This window comes from Mustela nivalis (genome assembly GCF_964662115.1).
Source record: "Mustela nivalis genome assembly, chromosome: 2".
NCBI lineage: Eukaryota > Metazoa > Chordata > Mammalia > Carnivora > Mustelidae > Mustela > Mustela nivalis.
Window position 1 is genome coordinate 95,110,038 of NC_139021.1, and position 27,800 is coordinate 95,137,837.

Below are 27,800 nucleotides of genomic sequence, written 5' to 3' on the forward strand. Positions count from 1 at the left end.
TTAGTAGAATTGACAAAAATCTGGCATCCCTGAATTGTTCCTGATCTTAGTGGAAAAAACTTGTAACCTTTCCCTGGGGGGGTATGATACTCACTGTGTGTTTTTCATATATGGATTTTCTTATGTTGATATAGTTTCTTCTATTAGTAGTCTGTTGAGTGCTTTTATCATGAAAATGTGCTGAATGTTGTCAAGTGCTTTTTCTGCATCAATTGAGATGATCATGTGACTTGCCCTTCTTTTCGTAATGTGACCTATGACACTGAATGTTTCTTGTGTATTGACTCATTCTTGCATTCCAGGAATTAATCGCACTTGGTAATGGTGCATAATCCTTTTCATATGCTACCAAATTCAGTTTGCTAGTATGTTGTTGACAATTCTTGCATTGGTCTGTAGTTTTTTTTTTTTTTTTTTTCTTGTAGTATCTCTGGATTATGGAGTAATGCTGAACTCATTGAATGAGTCAGGGAGTTCTCTCTCCTCTTCATATTTCTGGAAATGTTTAAGAGGATTGGTGTTGGCTCTTCTTTAAATATTTGGTAAAATCACCAGTGAAGCCATCAAGTCAGATACTTTTCTTTGTAAGGAGACCTGATGACTGATTCAGTAGCCTTACTTGTTATGGATCTGTTCATATTTTCTATTTCTTTCTAGGTTAGTCTTGGTGAAATTTCATATTTTTAGGAACTAATCCATTTCATCTCAGTTATTCAATTTGTTACTATACAGTGTTCACTGTATTCTCTTATAACCCTTCCCTATCTATAAAATCTGTCGTAATGACCAACTTTCATTGTTGCCTTTAGCTGTTTGAGTAGTCTCTGTTTTTTAATTAGTCAGTGTTGCTAAGATTTTTATTTTGATTTTTGAAGACTCAACTCTTGATTTTGTGGATTTTCTGTTTCTATTTTCTATTTTGCTTATCTTGTTTTGTTTATCTTGTTTTTATTCTCTATTTTGCTATCTCTATTTTGCTAATTTTTATTATTTTTTTTTCCTTCTGCTAGCTTTTGATTTCATTTGTTCTTTTTTTTTCTAGTTCCTTACAGTGTAATGTTAGGTTGCTGACTTGAGATATTTCTTCTTTTTCAATGTAAGCATTGATAGTTATAAATTTCCCTGATAGCACTTCTTTTACTACATCCCATAAGTTTTGCTAGGTTGTGGTTTCATTCCCATTTGTCTCAATAAATTTTCACATTTCCTTTGTGATTTATTCTTTGACTCATTTGTTGTTGACGGTAATGTTCAATTTCCACATATTTGTAGATTTTCCAGTTTTCCTTCTGAAACATTTCTGGTTTCATTTCATTTTGATCAGAAAATATATTATTCACAATCCCCACCTTTCTAAATTTTTTTAAGACTTGTTTTATGGGCTAACATCTGGTCTATACTAGAGAATGTTCCATGTCTTTTTGAGAAAAGATGTGTATTCTACTCTTGTTGGATGGAGTATTTTGTAAATCTCTGTTGTGACCAATTGGCTTATAGTCTTGTTGAGGTCCCCTAATTTTTACTGATCTTCTGTGTGATTATTCTGTTTGTTATTGAAAATGTGGTATTGAAGTCTCCTTCTTTTATTCTAGATCAGTCTATTTCTCCCTTCAGTTTTGTCAGTTTGATATGTAGGTGCTCTGATGTTGGTTGCACATTTATTTATAATTCTTATATCCTCTTTGTGAATTGAGCTCTTATCATTGTATAATGTTCTTCTTCATTGCTTGAAACACTTCTTGCCTTAGTCTGTTTTATCTGATATTAGTATACCCAACCCTGGTCTTTTGGTTACTAATTGCATGGAATATCTTGTTCTACCTTTTTTACTTCCCAATCTATGTTTATATCCTTACATCTAAAATGAGAATGTTATAGAAAGAATAAAGTTGGATCCTGGGTTTTTTGGTCTTAGTTTTTTGGTATCATTCCACCAATACAGGCCTTTTCATTGGGGAACTTAATTCACTTACATTTAAAGTGGTTACTGGTAGGATTGCCTACTATTGGCATTTTGTTATTTGTTGTCTTTCGGTCTTAACTGTCTTGTTCTTCCTTTATTGTCTTCTTTTGAATTTAACTTTTTTACTCATTTTGATTTATTCATTTTGATTTAACTTTCATTTTCTTTTCTGTAAATTCTATAATATTTTCTTTGTGATTTCTATGGGTATTGCATATAATATCTTAAAGTTATGATAACCTGTTTTTACCTGATATTTAACTTTATTGCATACAAACCCTCCTTTTAGCTTTTTTACCCACATCTTATTCATTTGTTTATTTATTCACACACACTTTACCTTATTTACAAATTACATCTTTATATATTTTGTACTTAGTAACATAGATTTATAAGTATTATATATACTTAAATATATACTTATATGGCTGTTTGTTGCTAATCTTGTAGAAGAATAAAAAGTGGAGTTATAATGGATGTCAGTAATTTCTCAAGAGAAGTGGAAAGGAGTAACAATCCAAAATTACAATAATACTTTGCTGGTTTTTGTATTTGTCCATGTACTTTTCTCTCCTGGAGAATATGATATTTTCCTATGGTTTTGAGTTGCCATCTAGCGTCCTTAATTCCAACTTGATAGACGTTCTTTAGCATTTCTTGTATGGCAGGTCTAGTGGTTATGGACATTCTCAGTTTCTGTTGTTGATCTGGGAATGTCTTTCTTTCTCACTCATTTTTGCAGGACATTTGCCTAATGTTGAATTCTCCCTGACCTGTCTTTTTGCCCGAGGAACCCACTGATAGTTTTACAGAGGCTACCCCGTATATGATGAGCCACTCTTCTTTTGGTGTGGGTCTGTTTGTGTTTATCCTCCTTGGCATTTGTTAAGCTTGTATTGCTATATCCACGACTTTCCTCAGACTTGTGAAATGCATGGTCATTACTACTCCACCTTTTTTTCTGTCATTTCTCCCCTGCATGTCCCATAATGTCTATATGGTTCAGCTTGATGTTCTCCCATCATAAGTCTCTCAGGCTTTGGCTCACTGTCCTTTTTTTCTCGTTTTACTCTTCAGTCTCAATAGTTTCAAGGGACCTGTATTCAAGTTCGCTGAGCCTTTCTTTCTATTTGCCTCTTCTATTTAACCCCTCAAATGACTTTTTTTCAATTCAACTTTGTATTTTTCATCTCCAAAATTTCTATTTGATTGATTCTTTTTTTTAAGGATTTTATTATTTATATGACAGTCCGAGATCACAAGTAGGCAGAGAGGCAGGCAGAGATGGGGTGGGGGGAGCAGAGAGCTGGATGCAGGGCTCCATCTCAGGACCCTGGGATCATGAACTGAGCCAAAGGCAGAGGCTTTAACCCACTGAGCCACCCAGGTGCCCCTCCATTTGATTGTTTCTAATAATTCCAAATTCTTTGTAAATATTATATTATAAATATTTTGCTCATATATTTTCTTGATTTCCCTTATTTCTTTTGTCCATGTTTTCCTTTAGCCTTTAGAGCATATTTAAGGCAATTGTTTTAAAGCCATTCTCTAGTAAGTCCAAAGCCAATGTTTCTTTTGGCATGGTTTCTGGAGATGTATTTTGTTCCTTTGAATGAGCCATATTTTACTTCTTCTTTATATAGCTTGTGATCTCATATTGAAAACTGGATATTTTTAAAAACAGCCCCCTCTCCCAGGCTTTGCATGCTGGCTTCATGCAGGGGAGACCCTTGCTAATCAGCCTGGCATGCACTTTTCTCATACCTGTGTTATCCCTACATCTGTGCACATGCTCTCTTCCCAGTTCTCCCATTGGTATGGCTGTTTTTAATGTCTTCCTTTTTGTAAGGCTCACACCCTTGCTCATTTTAGGGATGTTAGCTGTTCTATTGTATTCCTCAATCTATAATCACTTGCCCCAGATGTCTGTGTCTGTAATGACCTTTAGGATGTTTTTCATAAGTCATACCTGCTGCTTCCACTGTTTTCCCCTTTTCTGAGCTGTGAGCCACTTTTGGTTGTCTGAACTCTGTGTTGGGTGTCCCAAGACCAGTCCCTCAGGTATCCCCTAGACAGGTTAGAAATCAAAAGGTCTCAAATTAGTCCACTTTGCTCTCTCTGGTTTGCAAAGGGGACTCACTTATGGTGACTACTCTGCTCAAGGTGTTCTGCCCAACACAGTCACGGAATTTCCTGCCCTGCCACATGTGGCTCCTTCTTGACCAAGCACTCACTTGGTTGCTGTGACTCTGGCCATTCCCATAGTTCCCAAAGGTTATTTTGGTCAGTCTCTAGTTGTTTTTGGTGTTTCTGTGGAGGGAACAAGCCTGGAGTTTTCTTGTGTGTCATCTTGCTGACATCACTCTCCTGAATTTTTAAGTAAGTTTTTAAAATATCCAGTCTATTTCAAAATGTGCTGGTGCATACATGTTCGTGTTCTGTTATTTTCGTCTCCCAGTTTCCATATTTTTAAAATGAAAACACAGTGTGAGTGGGTTCCAGTTACTGCTGGAATAAGAAGTCTTTACCCTGTCAGACTGATATGTGTGATGCCTAAGAGGACCTTTAAACCGATGGACCGTGTGTGAGTGGAGAGGCTCCTCCTTGCACACAGATGTGTTTCCTGCACTGAGGGCTGGTATCCATCTCTCCAGATGCTGCTGGAAACACCATGTGTCTGGACACTCATAGCATGAAAGGGCACTGCCAAGGCTCCCAGGTACCAGGGACCATCCCACTGGTGCTCAGGCCATGATAGTTACTGTAATAACACGCTGGCAACCAAAGCAGCCTTCCCTCCTCAGGGGAGGTTTGTGGGCTGACGGAGAGCTGGAACCCCACCTGGGACGCAGTACTCAGATAGGCTCCTCCCATGTCCCTGCTGACCTCCAGCCATGTCCTGTGTACCTCTATCACTGGCTCTGCAAATCCCCTCTGCCCTTCCCTGCAGCCCATTTTCAGGCACCCACACTTCCCATTTCCTATGAGATGTTTCCTGAGGGCCAGCTGGATGTGACCGTCACCCGGGGGGGAAGCAGTGCCATATTGGGGAATCACTAAATTACCACTTCTGTGGGGCACATCCTCACAACCAAGGGACCCCAACAAGTGCAGCAGGGAGGCCACTGGCAAAGAAGGGACAGGTCCACAGGCCCCCTCTCAGGGCCCTCTCCAGGGCACCCCCTCCAGAGGAAGGAGGGACAGTCCTCTCTCTGACCTCAGCCTGTGGAGGGTCAAGGACTCGGAATCCACGTGAGACTCTCAGGGCGCAGGCCCTCCCCCAGGAAGCCCTGAGTGAGCTGCATCCACATGAGAAGATGGGGACCCTGCTTCCCATGGCCCCCACCCACGTCCAGCTAGTCACTGGAACTCTAACAGATGCTGATTTCACGGCAGCTAGTTGGAAAAAAAGGGAAACCCAACAACGACAAAAGCCAGGCTGGACACCAGGAGGCAAACCACCTTGCAACTTTCCAAGAACTGGACTCACTCCATTTCACTCAGTCCTGATCACTAATTAGCTCCATTTCAGGTACAGTCTGTAAAGATAGATTCCCAGCCCAGGTTCACAGCAACCCCACTCCCCTCCCCCAACCAGGCCCTGCTGGGTCATCCCACTGGAGCAGGTGCCGGTCTGCACCCTGAAGCCTCCCTGAGTTCTCCTTGTCTGGGGTCTGCATCGCCCTTCTGGCTCGGACACTCAGTACCCCTCACAGTGCGACGTCCTGACCTGGTTTGCAGGCTCGTCCCCTGGCCAGCCCATGTCCTAAACATCCTCCCGTGTCCTGGGGGCAGCCTGCTAGCCCCCTGTGTCCTCCTTCCCCTTGGTTTCTTCCCTGCAGGTGTGCCCTGCCCACGTCATCCCTGCTCTGGTGGCCTCAGTCTAAACTCTGCTGTGGAAACCCCGCATCTACTGCCTCCTCCTCCAGGGAGCACTCCCTGACTTCAGACCAGTGCACCTACTGCATTTCGCTGTGGACCCCAGGCTCTGGGGCTCCTGATCTGGTGGTGCTGGTTCATGGCCCACAGTCCCAGCCTGCACAGCCCTGAGAGCCTGGCTCTGGCCCCTTGCACTTGGTGTCTAGTATGTTTTCTCACCCATCAGCCATTGGAATCTTGTAAGGAAAGTATTTACGGCATTTTCAGGTGAAAGCAGCTGTCTTCTCATAGAATCCCAGCTCCTAAAAATTCTTTTAAATGATTCTTTGTATATAGAGCATATTATAGTTTTATCACTGGTGGGTGGGTAGGTCTGATGTAAAATATTTTACAGGATTCCTAGTGCCCAGTCACCAGAGTGATGACGGAGGGCAAGGACAGCTATGACCGCTTCTACAGAATAATTTTGAATTCACAAAACCCATTCATTATGAGACTGAAAAGTTGTGCATGACATAAACCTATGGTGACATCTACAAGCACGTTGTTCCGGGTCCCCTGCCCTTAGATCCTCTCTGCACAGGTTAGCCTTTCAGCTGCATTCAGGACTTCTGAATTGCTCATGCTACAATATTCCATAGCTTTATGGTTCATCTCATTTAGTAAAATGAGGCTTAAAAATCACACTTGAATAAATACGGAGCAAAGGTCAAACTAACTCTTTTCTTAATCATTAAAAGATAATATCAGGAATTCTGTCCTTTTTGTAAAGCATTCCAAAATTATATAAGTTAAATTACATTTACTTAGTACACACTGTCTTTTTAAAATCAGTCGTAGATGGTGAGTGATCTGAGGGACTGGCCCACTCAGACAGAGATGCATAGCCTCCTGTGCTAGATATCCTGACTTCTTCTGATTCAAGTTTAAAGAAGTTTCTTGGTGTTTTAAGAGACTGTGGCAGAAGTATGACTTCTTCTGTCTCAATCATTTGTCATGCAAGGTCCTCCTTCTAGTGTATTTTACACAATTGGCATTGACTAGTCATAAGCCACAACTGATGGTCATGAGAGCAGGGTCAGTCAGGGAAGCAAGGATTTGGGGCAGGGAGGAACTGAGCTGTTGTGATCCACTGAAATGGGCAGGAAATGGGCTCTCTGAGTTCATCAGGCATCTGGGATGCAGGACACCTTCTAGAAGTCTGGTTTAGTGAGTCTCTTAGCTTTCCCGGACCACATGTATTTGTAATGAAGATTCTGTTTTCTGCCAATACCACTGTATTGTGAGTGGGGGAGGTTAGTCCCCCTTGTAGGGTCTTTAAGGAACATTCCAGCATGGTCGTGGAAGTCACACACAGGAAAGCTAAGAAATGACCGGACTTGTTACGCCCTTGGGTGCTAGGGCAGGAGGCACAATCGGCACTCCTTGCTGGTGGCCACATGGCAGGCGGGCCTAGGAGGTAACTGTATCCAGCAGGTACAGTCCTGAACCACTGAGAACACCTGGTCAGCTCCATGTATTTCAAGTTGGGATGGCCACAAAGACTTGAGGGGATTTCACTGTTATGTTTGGAGTCCCTGGGTTATAGACATAGGAAGGTGAGATGGAGACCTTGTGACAGGAGCCAGCCTGACCACCCTGGTGAGCCCCAGAGGGGGCTCACAGCCTCTGCCTGGCGATGTTGAGTCATCAGGGGGAGAGGAAAAGTTAACAATTTATGATCAGTCTTTACCCTTTATTCTCATTTTCAACCTTACTTTCCTTCTCAGGTAAGAGAACCAAGACTCTGGTACTGCCCAGGACAGTTCCAAAATATATAAATAGTCTTTCATCACCTGAAACTGACAGAGAGGAGACATTTCAGTTCATTAATGGTGATGTGGGACTGAGATTTGTGCATTCAGCTGAGGCTCAGAGGTCTGTGGTGTCCACAGGGCCCTGGATCCCAGCTCCTGGCCACCTTTCACACTCTGCTCTGAAAGAAAAGGACACTGCATCTTTCTCTTTTTGTTCCTTCTTTTACTTCTTTCTACCTGGCCTGGTTCCACAAATCATTGCCCATGGGATTCCTGTGCTTTCCTCTCAGTCTATAAATCACAAGCACCCCTTCCCTACTCCATGGTAGGGGCTAGCCAAGGCATCACTGTCCCTTCAGTTTTGCATGGAAAAAGAGTGGAAGTCCATGAAGAGTCAGAAATGTAGGCACAGACACTGCAGGACAGTCACACTTTGCATTAAAGCTACTTAACAGATACTGTTTTCTTCCCTGGTTCATCACTGCCTCACTAAGATTACATTTATGTCACATGTGGGCAGAAGGCTCTTACAACCCTAGTTTGTAGCACCCACCACTGTGTCCTGGGAGTGGGTGGCCAGAAGCTGAGGTGGGGTGCTGCCCTGGCAAGGGGGTGGGGGCGGGGAGCCCAGGGAAGCAGTGCTGAGCATTCACTCAACCCTTGATCTTCCCTGTTACTACCCCGGGCCATGGTATGACTCTGTAGGCAGATCATGTGGTCTCCAGGTCTCTCCCAGTACATCCAGCTGAGAAGCCATGATCCCAGAACCTAGACCCCCAGGAGTCCAGTAAACTATTGGTGGCACAGAGCAGGGCAAGTAAGCCCAGTGATGGGACAGGCAGAGCCCCCACAGAAGCAGCAGAATATGTCAGAAGCTCCTCTGGGCTTAAGTGAGCCTTCAAGAAACAGGCATCGAATGGAAAACACCACCCTTGTATCAGGACACCCAAGCACACTTCCATCACTTTCAGTGCACAGCATTCTCAAAAACACAAACTAAAAGGCTTCGAGACATGAGAACGGAATGAGAGAATTATATCTTTTAATATTTCCAGAATATTTAAAGTGGGTTTGTAGAGTGAAAAAATATAGTGAAAGTATTTTTTTTTTCTCAATCACTGTTTAAGCATCTATAAACATTTATAAGTAAAACAACCTGGGACAGAAATATAATAGAGACTGCACACATTCATGAATCTGTCTGACCCCTAACAAGCTTAGCTTGGGAGGTATGGAGTGGTTCCTACATTAGAAGCGCAATTATAAGTCGTTAAAATGCCCACTTGATCACAGTACATAACATTTTTATTGCTTCACTTGAATGCTCACTTAAGAATTTTCGCTGAAATGTATTCAGAGAAGAGACAGTTAAACAATAAAAGTGAGGTATTGCAAGACCAGGAATAGTTGGGATAGAAACCACTGCCCCTGGCTTAGCCTTTCTGCATGTTACGTTTGTTTGTTTGTTTGTTTGTTTGTTTGGGGGGTGGTAATTTTTGAGTGAAGGAAGAATGGTCTTTCAATGCTCACGGGAAGGAGTGCCAGAATTTTCTGCCTTTCTTTCCATGCGAAGCAGGCCTGTGAGGGACTAAGCTGTACCTTTCTCCTCCAGATGTCCCTGGCTTCTTCTGATGTGGAATCTTGGCTCTCTCTGCTGTCCTTTAAACTCCTGGGCATGAGTGAAATCTTGTCATGGGGTCTTTCTTTTAGTCAGAGTTTGTAGGGCTTCTAAGCCCATCTGTGCAAACCCTCCACATGCTGACATAGGTAGTTGTGGCATAAAACAAAGGGTAGTTTGAAGGCATGAGACAGATGAAAGATTGACTTAAGACAGACAGTCACTCAGCACCCTAGTCTCAATGTTTCTTTCTTGGCATTTCCCCTGAGAATTCCTACTTAGTGTTTTCATGATTCAGCAGTCCTATTTGGTAGGAAAACCAAGGAGTATGTGTAGATAAAACCTCCTGTAAGTAAGTGCATTCCTCCCAGCAAGTGCCCTAGTGTGGGGGACATTATTCCAGAAACCTCCCACCCTCAGTCTCAGGGGCAGGCCTCTCCAGGGATGACCCCTTGGCCAAGAAACTTTTCAGACCTCAACCTCTGTTTTTCTTTCTTGCCATAAAAAACAGCCTGATTAACCTTAACACACAGGGCCATGGCATGGATTTCTTGAGAACCTGCTTATGAAAAAAAATCACATTTAGTGTCCTGGAAACAGTCAGATCTCAACACAGGTGGGACCTTTTCTTTAGTTCTCTGTCTGTGTGGTTCAAGCCAGCAGAGAGGCTGATGGGGACTTCTCTTCCAGCTCTATGCCGACCCTGGCTGTTCAACAAATATGTTTGGATGAAGAAATGAAGGAGAGAACCTGACTTAAAAGAATGCCATAAAAGGGTGGTTCCATTTCAGAAAGGGACTTCTCCAGATTGAAAAGCTTTTATGGCTCATGGTAAATCAAAAGTTTGAGGCCTCATCGGCCTCTTGGACCCTGGGGGGGAAGAATAGGAGGGATGTTTTGAAAGGCAGTGACCATTTCTATGACTTTTCATATCCCACATCATAGTTTTCCCTGTGATTGCAAAGTCGACATCAGTTACGTGTATCATCCTTCTCTGTAGCTGATCGGCTGCAGGTCTCTGCTCGTCTGCATGAGCCTCAGGTGTGAGGCTTCAATCACTAATTTGCTGTCTTGCTTTCTTAGCATTTACATGAATGAGATAAATCTTTGCTTTTATTCATTTGTAGAAAGTATTATATATTATATTGGCATTTCTGAAATGTTTGTAGGAAAGGTTTGTGATAAAACGTAAATGTGGGAAGATCCACTCTCTTAGATGAGGGAGAACTTTATTCTAAAGCTTTGTCTGTCTGTGAAATAATACAGAAGAGAGGTGGCAACAAGCAACCTTGTTTTACAAAGCAGACAACAGCAAGAAACTTTCCTGCTCTTCATCAGTCACATGGATTGGTTCCTTTGAAGGTGGGAGTGGTTAGGGGTGTGGCTAAAGTAGGGGTTAGAGAAGTCATTGGAGGAGGGGTTAGGGGAGGGGTTAGGGGAAGTGGTCCCCACCAGTCTCCTGGGAGCCATCCTTGGGCCACACATGTACATAAGGGTCACAGACCACAAGTCTGTCTGGGGCCCCCAGTCCTACAAGCTTATCAAATTATGCAGAAATTAACTTCTCTGCCTGAAGGCCTTGCTGCCTCTGGGCACCTGTCTGTCTGTGTGGGAGCTCAGGTGGCTTCTGTACAACCCCCACCCCACTCCAACCCCCCCCACCCCTGGAATTGGCAGCTGCAGTGGGGCGCAGACCCTGCAGGGACAGCCCCAAGGCACATAGGTGGCAGTGGAACACCAAGGGTCTTCAGTCCTCACATCAGGCATGGGCACACTCTGTCACTTGACCTCCTTCCTGGCATCCCACCCTAAGAACCGGGACCCCTGCCCACAGCCACACTCCCTCAATCCCCCAAGAGGGGAAGGGGGTGCTGGTGGGCAGTCCCCTTCAGTGCCCTGGGCCTGGGCATTGGGTCCCTGGGGATCTCTGTGGCACGCCCCACACACCCTCAGCTCCGGGATCGAGCTTGTCCCTTGCAGCTCTGAGTGTGAGAAGAGGAGCTGAGGGCACTAAGATGGGATTCTCTGGGGTGAGAAGGCTCCTAGGGTGGCCCTCCACTACTCCCCGCAGGAGACTGCAGGGGGTGGGGCAGGATTTCTCACCTCTGCCCTCAAGGCCAGCCATGTGTCTCCCAACTGCGGCCCCACTCTAATCTAGGATTCCATCCTTCCTAAAGCCTGTGAGGGATTTCTGCCTCGGCAAACCCTCCCTAAAGCCACACAATCTCCAGGTGGAGGGAGAGCAGGAGAGGATGGGCAGTGCGAGGTCCCAGTCTGGGTTTTGTTCACCTTGTCAAGGAAACTGAAGAAGAGGGAGGAAGGGGGTGGGGGTGGACCCCGAGATAAACCGTCCTCCAAGCCCCATTCATTCTGGAAGCCAAAGCAGGTCCTCGGGGAGAGAAGACCCTGATCCTTCCCTCCCACAACAGCAGGGCACACACAGAAGCCATCACCACTTATGAGGGGAAAAAAAAAATTTATTTTGGGGAAGCTAAGTAACTGTGGCATGAAGACGCCATTAGCCCATAGATGATGTACTAATGTGAGAAAAAAAAGTTTTTCTCTGCACCGTTTGTGTTTTTTCTTGGAGGAAAGTTGTCCTGCCAGGAAAGGCATTAGAAGCACACAGTCGCTGACCAGGTGAACTGTCTTTTTTAAGGAGGGAGTGCCTGGGGTAGTCGGCCTGCAGGGTGCGGCCTGAAGGGCCCGGCACCAGGGACCCATTCTGGCAGGGTCTGCTTGGGCACTCTGGCACCCTGGTGGGGAAGGGCCACTCGATGCACTTGGTCTTGTTGGCATAGTTCTGAGCCCTGGTGGTGCCCTGTGGACTCACTGTGTCCCTCATCACTCTCCTCTGCTCTTGGTAGGAGAGAAGTCTTTGGTAGCAGACATCGGGGTCTGCCAAAGCCTGGAGATCCTTTTTGCACCAGCCGACCTCTGGGATCCTGAGTCCCTGGTATGGCAAAACTTTCTCCTGTAAGATCTGCCTAACAGCCCTCACGACCATCTGAGCCTCCGCAGAAGCGCTGTCCATGGCTGACCTGCCCATGACTTGTCCCCGGCCCTGGGATGATGAAGCCTTGCCCTTTTGAATGGAATCTTCCAGTCCTCTACGTCTACTGGGAAAGAACCACTGGAGCAAGTGCATCATCCTTCTCCTGAAATAGTTTTCCGGAGGCGCCTCCTCCTTCTTCAGCAAGATCTCACAGGCCTTGCTTCCCGAGGCCTCTCTTGACTCCTTGCTCTGGGCTGGACGTCTCACTTCACTGATCTGGAGCAACTTCATTTCTGACAACCCTTTGGCAGGCTCTCTCAAGGGGGACCTCCTGGAGCTCTCTCTCTCCTCACAGGGGACACATGACTTCCTCAGGCTCTTACACTGGTGCTGCAGTCCCAGGGGTCCTAGCTGCCTGTGGGGGCTCTGCTCATGGGATCTTTGGCCATGCAGCACCTCAGAAGTAGATGTGTCTTCACTGGACCTGCTCTGGAAGCCAGACAGTGATCCCTGAGCAGCCAAGATGTTGGCAGCGAGGAACATGTTGGACTGACAGTCTTGAAAGAGACTCTCCGTCGCACAGTCTTGAAGGAGGACCCCAGTTTCACAGTCTTGAAGGAGCATGGTGGGGGTGGCATCACGAGGCCGGTTCTCTGACTCCATCAACTTCCGGGGCTCCGATCCCCTGCATTGTGCCTCAAGGCATAGCTCTTTGGGGTCTCGGATGACCAACTTTGTATGTTGTAGGGGGATGTCACTTTTCCCTGCAGACCCTGATCTCAGCTTGCCACGGAGGCCTTGGTTGTTGGCCAGCACACGGGGTTCTAAGGTGACTCCCCAGGCAGGGTCCTCCTTGAACTCCCCCACCTCCCCGGGCTCTTTGGCACTCAAATTCTGGGGCTCTAAGTTGACCTCTAGCATGGTCACGTCCCGTGAGGCCGAACCCCCATTAACCCTCCTTGGCTCCTTTGTGGCCGATCCTGGACTTGGACTTGACTCTAAGTTGTTGTTTATAAGAGTCCTAGAGGCAGTCTCACTGTGCCAGATTCTGCCCACAAAGCTGTATGTGAAGGTCCGAGAAGGTGGCCTGGGCCCCTGTAGAGCCAAAGGACCACCCCCAGGTGAGGTCCCTTCCAGAGCCTGCTGGATTTCCTTACACGTAGGCTGGGGAGCACTGAGGGGACCTCCCCATGCGGCGTAAGACTCTTTCATCACCTCTCCTTGATAGGGCTGAGGAGGATTTCCCCCGAACTTGGTGCCCAAGCCAGCCTTGGATATGCAGGTGGCTGAGCGGGAAGGGAAGGACTGGGAAAGGATGAAGCCCTTCAACTTGAAGAGGTTTATAATCTTGAGAACCTTGAGGGGGAGGCCCCACCGGTGCTTCACCCTGAGCCTCATGATATGTGCTTCTAGCATCCGCTGAGCATATGGACTGAGGATGGAAAAATCATGGGAGGGTTCCCAGCACTTGGAAAGCACTGGCTTTCCCGGTTTCCCATGAGGGCGTGGCTTTCCAGGATGGTCCAAGGCATGGTGGGCAGCAAGCCTGGAAGGATGAACATCCAAAGGCATCTGACCCTCTCTGAACTGCCCCAACTTCCTGAAATGGTCTCTCAGGTCCTTCTCTGGGTGCTTCTCGACTGTGCTGCTCCTGGTGGGCTGATCCAGAGGGAGGGGCTGGGGCTGAGTCTGAGGTAGGGGTTGGGGCAGAGGCTGAGTCACAGGGAGGGGCTGGGGCTGAGTCAGAGGGAGGGGCAGGGGCAGGGGCTGATCCAGAAGGAGGGGCTGGGACTGAGTTAGAGGGAGGGGTTGGGGCCGAGCCGAAGGGTGATTTAAGTCATGGGTCAGGGAGAGGCTTGGAGTCACGTTGCCTTGAATCTGGAGTGGCAAGGCATGAGAGAGCTCATTGAATATGACAGACGGGAACTCCAGTGGGGGATCAGTCACTCTGAGAGTGGCCACCAGGGACTCGCTGTGCAGAAAGGGGAGACCCCAGAAGAGCTGGAGGCATTTCTGCTCCAAATTGTCCCTTGGAATCTTGGGATGTGGGGGCTTCTCAGGGCCAAGCAGCTGTTTTGCTTTGCCCCTCATGCTCCAGAAGGATGGGCGGCCCATGGTGTCCTGCCTGTCACCTGGGGACTTGAACATTCTCCCGAAAGAGGTCAGCTGGTATTTTGACCTTTCTTTCTTGTCCTCCCTCCAAGACTTCAGTTCTTTTGTCTTGGCAGTTAGTATCTCCAGAATCTTCTGGACGTCCGGTTTGATGGAAGGGGGGATCTTAGTCTCTTCCTGTTTGTGTGTGGGGTCTCCCCAGAACAAGGCTTCTGGTGGGCCATGGGACACAGGCGCTTGATGGGACTCCAGGCGTGTTGAGGTGGACAGGTTCCAGGCATTGGCAGCCGCTTGCCACCAGGACAGGGCCGAAATGGGGCAGTGTGAGCGGGCCAGGCCCGAGATGGCTGGGACAGGAGAAGCTGACCTGTCAGCTGAGCAGGGCGTGTGTGGAGCCGAGCTCTGTGGGATGGGGAACGGCAGGGGTGCCCTTGAGTCACACTGAGGGAGAGTCAAAGGAGAGTCCGGCCACTCTGGGGCCAAGGAGGCTGTCAGAGGCCCAGGGGAGGCCTCTGAAGGAGGGAGACATGGTGGGGAAGGAGGAAGAGCAAGTGGCTGGTGTGGAAAGCCATCCCGGGGGAGGAAAGGCTCTGCTAGCCAGGAAGTAGTCAGGGAGGAGTGTGAAGCAACAGCAATTGAAGAGGACATTGGTCCTGCTGGCAGGGTGGAGGCCAGAGGCTGAGGGGACCCCGTCAGTGGAGTTAGGGCAGGTGATGGGGCCACAGCGGGAGCAGCATCTTTCAGAGGCTCCCTGCATGGCTGACGGGCTCTAGCTGGCATCCCTCGGCGCACCTGTCCAGGGGCTGCTTGACGTAAGAACTGGTGAAAGCCCCCCTGGCCAGAGAGCCTCTCCAGGTGGCTGTGGGAGACAGGAGGCATGAGCTGCTGCTGTAGCAGTTGGGGCTGGGAGCAGTCCCCATGGCCCTCCACGCCCCATGCCCACATCACAATGCTCCTGCTGTCCCTCAGCCCCGGGCTTTGGTCACAGTCTGTCCCCACAGCTCCTCCCAGCCCCTGCAAACAGACCCAGAGGCAGCCTAGGGGTCACACCATAGACTCGGGAAGGCCCACCCAGGGGAGAAGGGGGCAGATTCTTTACCTTTCCAGAAGGGAGAATAGGTCCTGAACCTCTTCTAGATTCTTCAGAAATTCTCTGAAACCTGGAAGCAGGAGACTGGGTCACAGCAGAAGACAGGGTCCAGGGATCTTACAGGAGGTTGGGTACAATGTCCCTTTAGGGGAGACCTTAGGGGGATTGGACTTGGGAGCCCCAAACAGCACTGTCCAAGGCCACATGCTTGCATGGAGATTACAGGATTCATGATGGGGATCGCTTTGTCTTTTCCAAAGTGCTTCCTCATTCATGAGCTTGCTGGGGGAAGAAGGACTACTGTAGCCTCCAGAGGAATCTAAGCAGAGTTGAACAGCTTGTCCACAGTGGGAGTGGGAGGTCCCGCACCCAGTCCAGGCCCTGGGGTGCCTGGTGAAGGATATCAGTTTCCAGCCCCTCGGGGCTTCGTTCTGGTGCAGAATCTGGGAAGCCTGCGGGTTCATTCTCCCTCCTCAGAGCCCCCAACCCCCACCCAGGGCTCTGTTTCCTGAGGGATGGGCTTAGGCTCTGGTGTCCTGGAGATGGTGGTACTGGGCTTTCAGAGCGGGGGGCACAGTGTAACTGGGACACGCAGGGGTGAGTGGCGGACACTCACCTTTCATGGTCTGATATTTGATTCCATTGCTCCTTCTCCGTGGCTCCACTTGGTACTGAGATAAAAAAACACGGGGAGGCTGGGACCCCCACCCCAGCAGCAGATGACCCAATGCTCAGGGGCCTGACCTCTGCTAGAGAGGCAGCTCTTAACCTCCGGTCCTTAGTCACCGGTCACTGTGTTTGGGACGTTGCCCTGGACCCCTCCACCACACCTGGACTCCGACCCGAGATCTTCAGGGAGAAATCCTCATGTCCCTCTAACCATTGGCTGGTCTGGCTTGTCCTGGATGGATGGTGCTCTACTCTCTCCTGAGAATACCCATTCTATTCTTTCCAATTTCAGGAGTCTCTCCAGTGACTTGGAAAAGTGGAAAGAATAATAGAAAAGATGATAGAGTTACACTCTGCTGGCTCTGGGCCAAGGGTTCCTTACCTTCCTGCTCTTCCTATGTTTCTTGCCTCGTGGTGAGGACGGATCAGGCTGGAAATACGAAAGTATGAAGACGAAGAGCCCCAGTCCGCACACAAAGGCAAAGATGGCATTAACTGCCCAGAGAGTGGGACTGGAGCTCAGCCAACCATCCGTAAGGAATTCCTGAGGGAAGAGATAATTCTCCATCTCTGGAGAATTATCTCTTCCCTCTGGAAAGAATTATTTTCCAATCGCACTGCTGCCCTCAGGTAACTGAGCCCTGAGAGTTAGTGACTGATCGCACTGCTGCCCTCAGACAACTGAGCCCTGGGTGTGTCCATACAGACACAAGCCCCATGCCCACATCACAGAGCTGTGGTCTGGTCACAAAGGGCCATTGAGGGCAGGTAAGGGACACAAGTAGCCAAGCCACATCCCCTCTCCACTGCAAGCCCTGTAGCTCTGTCATCCCTCCACCCTCCCAGGCCTGACACTCCTACCCGCTCACTGTGCTAGACAGACCTTTGTCAATTTGCCTTTCATCCTGCATGAAGCTCAGAGAATACCTGTTCCCCTTGAGATCTCCAGTTGTGCTCCATCAGTTTCATAGCTTTTAAAAATCTGTGGAGATATCACATTACACCAGTTAGAATGGCCAAAATTAGCAAGACAGGAAACGTGTGTTGTAGAGGATATGGAGAAAGGGGAACCCTCTTCCACTGTTGGTAGGAATGCAAGTTGGTGCAGCCACTTTGGAGAACAGTGTGGAAATTCCTCAAGAAATTAAAAATAGAGCTACCCTCTGACCCTGCAATTGCACCACTCGGTATTTACCCCAAAGATACAGATGTAGTGAAAAGAAGGGCCATCTGACCCCAATGATTATAGCAGCAATGGTTACGGTCGCCAAACTGTGGAAAGAACCAAGATGCCCTTCAGCGGGCAAATGGATAAGGAAGATGTGATCCATATACACTATGGAGTTTGATGCCTCCATCAGAAAGGATGAATACCCAACTTTTGTATCAACATGAGTGGGACTGGAAGAGATTATGCTGAGTGAAATAAGTTAAGCAAAGAGAGTCAATTATTTGTGGAGCGTAACAAGTAACATGGAAGACATGGAGAGACAGAGAGGAGAAGGGAGTTGAGGGACATTGGAAGGGGAGGTGAACCATGAGAGACTATGGACACTGAAAAACAACCTGAGGGTTTTGAAGGGGCAGGGGGTGGGAGGATGGGGGAACCAGGCGGTGGGTATTGGGGAGGGCACGTATTGCATGGAGCCCTGGGTGTTGTGAAAAAACAATGAATACTGTTACACTGAAAAAAAAAAAAGGAAAAAAAATCTGGAGTTGTCCTTGGAATTTTGGTTAATTCCAGGAACTTTTATCCTCTGTCTGTAGCTCCAGTCTCCCTACATAATATGTTCTTTCCTTGCATCACCCTAGTACAAAAGAAACTCAAATTTCTTCTGTGCTTCTTTAGCCATGTACATTTTGAAAACACCTTAAGATGTTTTATTTCAATTAATCTTCACTAACTTCAGATAGAGGGACTTAGAAAATTAATGACTATTCAAAATTTACAAAGCTGAGGAAGTAGGTAAGGACTTCCAAATGACTTTACATTTCTCCCAGGCTTGCAGTGAACTGCTACTGACAGACCAAGTTTCTCAACATTCACGTTGGTGTCTAGAAAGTAGCCTCAGTTCTGAGAATGTCTTGGGTATGGAGTGTTTTGCTGACACCACGGAAAGCGGCCTGTGTGGTGATGTCATGCCTCTGCCCATGGGTTCTGACTGGGGTAGGTCTGTGAGTTAGAGCCATCGCTTTTGAAAATGCTTCACCATGATCTGGGCCAGGCTGAAGAGAGCACGCCTGTTGAAAGAGTGATTCTGCTGCCAGAGCTAGAGAAAACCTGCCATTTTGTAGTAATAAAAAATGGGGACCAACCCAGGCCTGTAGAGTGGAAGGTGTGTGCTCTGCAGTATCATGCTCAAGTTACAGTGCTACTGAGGAAGAGATAAAAGCGACTTGCAGAAAAATTGTGAAGGATGGTTGCATTTGTTCTATTTTTGAAACTATACAAAATAAAATACGATTTAGCAATGCATTTAATTTGGTAAAAACATAAAGTAACACAGAGAATAGTGAACAGGACTGATAGACAGGGGGAGGGATGTACAGAGGACTCCAAAGCTGTGGGTGATACTGCATTTCTTAGAACGGTTGGGATGTGTATGGGTTTCTTTTCCTTATTCCTTACATCTTCTATATAATTCATAAATGTCAGCTTGCAACTTTTAAACACTAAGATACACTAAAATGTAAACAACCCCTTTGGAAATAAAATTAGACATAGCAAAAATGAAATGGCCAACAGGAAGGGAGGAGAAAAACCGATTGTAAGACGTTTTGTCCCCTGCAGGGGTCTTTGTTGCCAAGACCTTAAAGAGCCCAGTGTGACTTTCAGTTTTGAAACCTCCCCACTGCCCTGTTTATGACAAGCTGAATCCAACTAAGGTCACTTTCTGATGGTTCCCAGACCTAAAAGAACAAGATGCAGGCTTTTGATTCTTAGTGGATGGTACTTGCTTCCTCCTAGGCTGGAGATTTTTAGCAGCAAATGAAGGTATTGGGCTGTGGCTGTTAGCAGGCTGCATTCTGACTGTGCCAGGCAGCAGTTGCCTGGGTCCGGCTGGCCCACCACCAGGGCTTGTGGAACAAGCGGTTTCTGTGGTTCTGTGGAACAAGTGGTTTCTGTGACTTTACAGAAAACAGATCAGACCAGGCCTCACACTTGGGGATGGATTTTATTAAATCAAAGAACAGGAGGTGAAAATGTATTTGAATTTAAGCCAGGGACTTTCAGGCTAACAAGCCCTGAGCCTGACAAGTGATGGAGAAAAAGGAGCTTTTCATAAATAAAGCATGGTGGAAAGTAAGCATTTGAGAGATATAGCAGCTTTTGGAGAAAATTAGATGGGGCTTTCATGTTTGGAGTATTTTGCTTGTTCAGTTATAAACACTGGTCTACATATTTAGGTATAATGTGTATCTTTTTGTAAGAAAAGCACAATGTTTCCATGTATTTACACTGGGCAGACATCTGAAGTGCACTATTACATGCTTGGTAATGACACTGATGTTCACAGAGATGGACTCCATTCCTGTTTTCCTCTTCCGTGTGCTTCACCTGATACATAATAAAATCTCCAATGATAGAACACAGGGTGTACCACCCTGCCTTTTCTGTGATGAATGCCAAGGTTTGAGAAATGTTTTACCTGGGAGTGCTCACTCAACAACTCAGGTTGAAGCACTGAGCACATCTGTGCCTGTGTCTTTTATTCAAATCCGGGAAGGTCAGTTGAGGTCCTGCCCAAACTCTGGGCCGGAAAGACGCAAACCCCAGAGTCTAAGACATTCCCTGAAATAGACAAGAACTCCCAAATGGTTCTGCATTTCTCCCAGGCTTCAATGAAACCTTCTTAATATTCATGTTAGTATCTAGAGAAGGAGTTTAGCTTCCAATATAAATATTTTTTGTAAATCCAGTTCGGTGAGACCTGGAGGATTTTTGTGGTCCCTTTCACTACACAGAGGATGCTTCTGCTTCATATCCTCTCTAGCCTGTTATCTTTCTAGGATTAGTGAAGTTGCAACTACTCTGCCTCCTATCTGAGTCTTCCATTGACAGAGCGAACTGCACACAGTGGAGGATATGATAAGGTGTTTCAATCATCAGACTGGCTAAGCTAAAAAATGCTGGGGAAGGAGCAGGATCACAGGTGCTCTCATATGTCCTGGTGAGGTGTGAGTGGTGGTCATCAACTCCAGAATATTCCAGGAGGAGCTGTTGAATTTTAAAAATGGGCTTACGTTCATGTTCTCAGAGCACTGGAAAGTATGGTGCACAGAAAAGGAAACCAGCAACATGATGAAGACAACCTACCAAATTATCCCAGGATCAGAGTGGGATATGCACAAAAGTTTCAACAATTTGGGTTATTGTCATCTTTAATTGACAAGGAAGTTACAGTCCCTCCCTAGATATGATGTTGGGAGATTTTCTTTTTTAAGATTTTATTTATTCAATTGAGAAACAGAGAGACAGAGACAGAGAGTACAAACAGGGGGGACAGGCAGAGGGGGAGGGAAAAGCAGACTTCCCACTGAGCTGGGATGCCTTCACAGGGCTGGGTCCCAGGATCTAAAGATGAGACAGAGGCAGACACTTAACCATCTGGCCCTGAACCCCCATTAGGAAATTTTTAGGAAATGGCACTGATTAGCTCCTTGGATCCTCAGAAGTCCAAGCAAGTTGACGTGAACCTGAAGCAGGCTGTATTAGGACATTGGATCGTGCTGAATGTCAAGTTGATAAGACCTGTTCTATTACATCAAGGCATTTGTAGATTCTGATTCTTCCACTTTAAAGAAAACAAATGATGCATGTCTCCTCCTTGACAGTGAGATAGTCAGTGGTATTTGTAGGGGGCAGGAGCAGGAAGTCGCCAGGACTCCTTTCTCTGCCAATGTTTACACCCCATTACAGCAAGTTTCCTTTAAAATGCACTTCTGTGGGCCAACTTGACTCCGACCAACTCCCTGGCCCCAGCGACCCCAGCTACAATCACTTGCCTGACTGGCTGGTCACGTGTGTTTCCACCTGCGCCATTGGTTACATGAAAGTATGGGTATGCTGTCTGGTCACGCTTTTTGGATCACAGTGGTGCTCTTCCTTCTCTGAAGAACACAGAATGCAGAGCGTGAGTTTCCCCAGGTCTGGTGTGAAAATGGATAAATCTGTGCTGTGGCTACATTCCCTCTACCCCTTTTTTAAAATGGCCAATGTGAGCCAGAAAGGGACTGAAACTAGTTCCTAATACAGTTTCACTTAAAAAATTATTTTGAGCAAATGTGTGCTTTTCTGAAGCTCCTACAGGTTCTTGCAGGTAAACCCATGGGTCACCCCCAGTTTTTCCATGATGCTAAGTGCTGACTGTCCCTTCAGGTGGTACATAATATACGAAATGGAAAACAGTACTTAAACTCTTCAAAGATTATTGCTTTAATAAAAATGTGCAATTTACCTAACAATACTGAGCTCTGGCCTTCTCTCTAAACACACCTGGGAAGATAAGCCGTAGTCCACGGCTTGGCCCCTGAGCCGTGTCCTTAAGTAGACAACACCCCACAGATACCATCACAGTCACAGCCAAATTGACAAGAAATCCTGAAGCACCAGAAATTGCCTTAGCAATGCATTCTCTGATGCCGGGTTCATGGCTTCTGCCTGTTTTCATGTTCATGCTCTATGTAACAGCATTCATTCCATACCTGTGCCATAAATATTCATAAGAAGCACAATGAGCAAGTAACAGAAAGTGTCCTTGGAAATATTTTCCAAGGGCACATTTTTTTAAAAGGCAACAGATCCCCCCCCCCCCACGGAGTTTGGCCTGTTTTGGAGGTTGGGTTGTTTTCCACTTTCTTCATTATCATTTTGAAATCTGAGATGTCATGATGACTCACTGGCCTTTCACTTTGTTTAGCCCTGCAGCCTTTCTTATCATTCTTTTTTTAAAAAAGATTTATATATTTATTTGGGGAGAGTGATAGAAAGTACAATGGAGGGGGGAGGAGCAGAGAGAGAGAGAATCTTCAGCTGACTCCCTGCTAAGTGCTGGTTAGCCCAGCTGACCCTGAGATCCTGACCTGAGCTGAAATCAAGAGTCAGGCACTTAACCCACTGAGCCATCTAGGTTGAGTATCAGCCAGCCACGGGTGTCCACATTTATTTCTTTGTTACGCATCTCCACCCTGCTCAATCTGACCCACTTCTTACGCTGATCAGATCTCCCAACCGTCCTGGGAACAGCTGATCCCAGAGCCATGCGCCCTGGCCCAATGTGAGTCGCCTGGCTTCCGAGCTTCCTAACCAGGCTCTTCTTCGTGAGAGGATACTGCACTAGGATGGGGCTGAGAGTCATTCTTAAGAATCACAATTGTGGCTGACACTGCTATTCTTTATGCTCAGGCTCAGGCTGAGTGTGTGACAGATGGTCTGTCAGCAATTCTCTGAAGGAAAGAGAACCACCCCTGAGTTCTTCAGTGGGTAGCTCTCTGCCAGAGGATCAAATCCAGACTGGCCTGCTCAGAGTTTGGAGAAACCCAGCATCCTGGCTCCATTGCCTCCAGGAGAAGCAAATCCCATGCTCATGTTTTGTTGATGTCTGGCTATATGTCCCTTCTTAGTTGCAGTTGTGTATGATTCTTATTTGTTTAATTTTATTCTTATGATCACTTTGCCTACTACTTCATGCAGTTACTGGATTTTCATTTTGTTTATTTTTTTCTGGGTTTTGGTATATAGCCTAGTCCTTTTCTATACTTTCTTTTAAGGTGCTTGTTGAGAATTTACTAGAAACTTCCGTTAGAATTTTTATAATTAATAGCCAAGACACATGCCAATAATTTCTGAGTAAATAGGATGCCCATCTTCCATTCCTTATTCATCATGTTCTTAATTACAAATGGGAAGTACTTTCTGTAGTAGGGTTTCAGAATGTGTATGTGTGTTTACTGAGAGAGAAAAAGAGAAAGAGACAGAGAAAGAGATTTATTTTAAAGAATTTGCTGACTTTGAAAGCTGGAATGTTTGAACTCTGCAGATTGGATGCAGACCAAGCTGATGTGGCAATTTGAGTCTGATCCCTGCCTGGAGGCAGAACTCCTTCACACTTGGGGACCTCAATCTTTTCTTTTAAGACCTTCACCTGATTAGATGAGGCCCACACACGTTACAGAGCATAATCTGCTTTTCTCAAAATTTAAGTAAAAATCACATATAAAAAAAATACCTCTGCAGTTACATCCAGACCTGTAATTGATCAATTATCTGGATCCTCTGACCTACATAAGTTGTCACATAGAATTAACCATCACAAACGTGCATCGTATGTTCTCTGATAAGGAACCAAGAGAAGGAAGAAAACAGATGGATCAACACAAAAATACTCATAACAAAATAGGGAAGAAATACTCATAAGAATTAGAGTCCTATAATGCCCGGGTGACTGAGTTGGTTAAGCTTCCGACTCTTGGTTTTGGCCCAGGTCATGATGTCAGTGTCCTGACACTGAGCACCACATGGGGCTCTGTGCTCAGCATGGAATCGCTGAAGATTCTTTCTCCCTCTGCCTCTGTCCCGCCCAACACTTGCACTCTGAACAAAGAAACAAATGAACAAAATCTTATGAAAAGAAGAATTAGAGTCCTTATTTCTGTAACTGGTCACATGGTCATAGCTGGTATTTTACCTGCTACTTTGGCTGCTCATTCTACATTACATTCACTGTGAACAAGCACCTCAGCTGGTCATAATTCTTTATCTGGTGGAGTGACCCAACCCTTCATTCCTGAGTTTTATGGACTACCAGTAGTTCTGCCTGGATTGGACAGCTGTCTTTTTTCACTGACTTTCATACCAGGTCTTGCTGCCTCAAAGGAATCTCTTATACTACAGACATGCCCTCCATTTCCTCCACGGTGGATTAGCAGTCTCATTTTTCTGCGTAGTCAGGATCATTAAACACCTTACCTCTCATGATGCCATCTCTGAAGAGATAAGGATTTGGGCAGAAAGCTCCTGTGAATTGGCCGAGAAACACCCAGCAAACACGCTTCATGTGCTACAAGTCTGCAGTGCCACCTTCTGGGCCTGGCCTGGGATCCCGAGTTCCACCAGCTTGAACCCTGTGAGAAAGCCCTCAGTGAGTCAGGAGCTGGTAAGGCCACCACCTCCTGCTACTCAGCCTCCTGGGGTACCCTCCCTCGCTCAGGCAGATGGGACCTGGGCCTTCACACTCACTTAGATTTTCAGCCTTCCTTTTCCAGGGTCCTGTCCATCGAGCCCTCCAGTTGAGGAACCCTGAGTCACACCCCATGGGTCCACATGTCAACCAGGAGGAAATGGTTCCTTTCAGAGCTGTGGAATACTGTCAGAAACTTTCATGTCCACACTGAAGCCATCCCCAACCATTGGTGCCACACTGGGCCGAAGAGTCAGAGGCTGACGCCCGGCCACACTCCTTACCTCAACTGTGCGCCTGGAAAGCTCCCCTGCGCAGGGGCCCTCGGGTGGGCAGCATGGAGACAGTGCGGTTTGAATAGTCACCCAACACTGGCCAATTTTCATGAGCTCTCTGCCTAAATCAATATCGTTATTGATTTGGGCAGAAAGCTCATGAGAATTCGCTGGAAAACCTGTGGCGAATTCACTTCATGCACCACATGTCTGCAGGGCCACCCCCTGGGCCTTGCACAGGATCTTGAGTTGTCCCTGCTCGAACCCTGCCAGTAAGCCCACAGTTTGTCAGGCACAGGTGAGGCCACCACCTCCTGTTACTCAGCCTCCTGAGGTACCCTTGGTGGCACTGGTAGATGGGGCCTGCCATGCCCCTAGGCCAGGGCCCTGACCCTCGCCTGGTTTTTCAGTCTTCCATCTTCAGGGTCCTGTTCCTTGAGACCTCCAATGGGGAAACTCCGAGTCACACCCAATGAATCCACCTGCCACCAAGAGGAAACACTGCCTTTCAGAGCTGCGCAAAAAGCCTCAGAGCAAGAGAAAACTTCATGCCCCCACTGAGGCCATCCCCAACTGTCAACACCAAACCAGGAGGAAAAGTTGGAGGCTGATGCCTGGCTCGAAACCCTCCCTTAACTCTGCTCCTAGAAAGCTCCCCTGGGCAGGGGCCCTTGGGTGGGCAGGGTCATCTCGGCGCATTTTCTGGATGACTGAGACATGCACCGAGCAAGAAATCGCTCTAGGCCACAGGGGACAGTGCAGTCCCAATTACTGCCCAATGCCGGCCAATTCTCATGAGCTTTCTACCCAAATCAATGGGGGACCGCCCTGTCCCCCGTGGCCTAGAGTGCTTTCTCACTCGGTGCATGTCTCGGCCATTGGGAAAATGCACTGAGACAATGCGGCCCACCTGGGAGCCCTGGCACAGTGGAGCTTTCCCAGAGCAGAGTTGTTGGAGAGGTTTTGGCAGGGTGTCAGTCTCCAACTTTTCAGCCTGCTGTGGCACCGTAGTTTGGGGATGGCCTCAGTGGGGGAACAAAGGTTTCTCTTACTCTGAGGGTTTTCTGCAGCTCTGAAAGGCACCATTTCTGGCTCGGTGGCTGGTGGACTCGTGGAGTGGGACTCAGGGTTCCCCAACTGGAGGGCTCAAGGGACAGGACCCTGGAAAAGGAAGACAGAAAAACCAGGTGAGGGTTCAGGCCCGGGCCTAGAGGCATGGCAGGCCCCATCTGCCAGCGACAGGGAGGGGACCCCTGGAGGCTGAGGAGCAGGAGGCATTGGCTTCACCTGCACCTGACTCACAAGAGGGCCTTCTGGCAGGGTTCGAGCCAGGACAACTCGGGATCCCGAGCCAGGCAGACATGCGTCACACGAAGCGAGTTCGCTGGGGATTTTCTGGCCAATTCTCATGAGCTTTATGCCCAAATTGATAAAGGTTTGGACAGAAAACTCGTGAGAATTGGTCGGTGTTGGGCAGCCCTTCGGACTCCCCTGTCCCCTGTGGCCTAGAGCGCTTTTTTGCCTAGGGCATGTCTCGGCCATCTGGAAAATGTGTGGAGACGATGGGGCCCACCCAGGGGCCCCAGCGCAGGGGAGCTTTCCTGGAGCAGAGTTGAGGGAGGGGTTGTGGCCAGGCATCAGTCTCCGACTTTTGACCTGCCGTGGCGCCAGAGTTTGGATATGGCCCTGTTGGGTCACAAAGGTTTCTCTCACTCTGAGGCTTTTCCACAGCTCTGAAAGGCATCGTTTCTGCCTGGGTGGCAGGTGGACTTGTGGGGCGTGACTCAGTGTTTCCCAATTGGAGAGCTCGAGGGACAGGACCCTGGAAAATGATTCCCCTTTCTCCATCTCTTCTCCAACACTTGTTTCCTGTGCTGTTAATTTTGGCCATTCTAACTGGTGTAAGGTGGCATCTCAAAGTGGTTTTGATTTGAATCTCCCTGATGATAATGATGATGAACATTTTTTCATGTGTCTGGTAGCCATTTGTATGTCTTCTTTGGAGAAGTGTCTGTTCCTGTCTACTCACTTTTTTACAAGATTATATGCTTTTTTGAGTGTTGAGTTTGAGGAGTTCTTTATAGATCTTGGATAACAGCCCTTTGTCTGTACTATCATTTTCGAATATCTTCTCCCATTCTGTGGGTTACCTCTTTGTTTTATTGACTGTTTCCTTTGCTGTGCAGAAGTTTTTGATCTTGATGAAGTCCCAAAAGTTCATTTTTGCATTTCTTTCCTTTGCATTTGGAGACATGTCTTGAAAGAAGTTGCTGTGGATGATGTCGAAGAGCTTACTGCCTATGTTCTCCTCTAGGATTTTGATACATTCCTGCCTCACGTTGAGGTCTTTTATTCATTTTGAGTTTATCTTTGTATATGGTGTAAGAGGATGGTCAAGCTTCATTCTTGTATATATAGCTGTCCAATTTTCCCAGTACCATTTATTGAAGAGACTGTCTTTTTTCCACTGGATACTGTTTCCTGTTTTGTCGAAGATTATTTAACGATAGAGTTTTGCATCCATATGCAAGTCAGGCAACATAATGTCCCTGGCTTTGTTTTTCTTTTTGAACATTTCTTTAGAAATTTGGGATCTCTTCTGGTTCCATACAAATTTTGGGATTGCTTGTTCCAGCACCTTGAACAATGCTGGTGGAATTTTGACCAGGATGGAATTGAAAGTTCCATGGAACCAGGATGGAATTGAAAGCTCTGTGAAGTACAGACATTTTAACAATGTTTATTCTTCTGTTCCATGAGCATGGAATACTTTTCCAACTTTTTGTGTCTTTTTCAGTTTCTTTCATGAATATTCTTTAGTTCCTCAAGTACAGATGTTTTATGTCTTTGGTTAGGTTTATTCCAGGGTATTTTGTGGTTCTCGGTGCTATAGTAAATTCTCTAATTTCCCTTTCTGTCTTTTCATGGTTAGTGAATAAGAAAGCAAGTTATATCTGTGCATTGATTTTGTATCTTGCCACATTACTGAATTGTTATATGAGTTCTGGTAGTTTGGGGGTGGAGTATTTTGGGTATAAAGTATCACATCATCTGCAGAGAGAGAGAGTTTGACTTCTTTCCCAAATTGAGTACGTTTTAGTTCTTTTTGCTGTCTCTTGTTTCTAGGACTTCTAGTACTATGTTGAACAGGAGTGGTGAGAGTGAACATCCTTGTCGTGTTCCTGATCTCAAAGGGAAGGCTGTCAGGTTTTTCCCATTGAGG

At 46.8% G+C, this 27,800-nt stretch overlaps 1 protein-coding gene and 1 long non-coding RNA gene across 2 annotated transcripts in view; both read right to left on the bottom strand.

Annotated features, from left to right (window-relative positions):
• Positions 1 to 11,774: 11,774 nt before the first annotated feature.
• Positions 11,775 to 15,519, bottom strand: LOC309859313 (spermatogenesis-associated protein 31A6-like; the record flags this gene model as incomplete). Its single annotated transcript, XM_082719971.1, has 2 exons — positions 15,463 to 15,519; positions 11,775 to 15,222 (listed from the first exon to the last, which is right to left on the bottom strand). Exon 2 carries the CDS (start codon positions 15,141 to 15,143, stop codon positions 11,775 to 11,777), a length of 3,369 nt encoding a protein of 1,122 aa, XP_082576097.1. The 5' UTR covers positions 15,144 to 15,222; positions 15,463 to 15,519.
• Positions 15,520 to 16,193: 674 nt separating this feature from the next.
• LOC309859933 overlaps positions 16,194 to 27,800 on the bottom strand; it is a 50,111-nt gene continuing 38,504 nt past the window's right edge. Inside the window, exons 2-3 of the long non-coding RNA XR_014309041.1 lie at positions 17,006 to 17,104; positions 16,194 to 16,552 (exon numbers count right to left, since the gene is read on the bottom strand). This is a non-coding gene — a long non-coding RNA (uncharacterized lncRNA). The remainder of the gene's footprint in view (positions 16,553 to 17,005; positions 17,105 to 27,800) is intronic.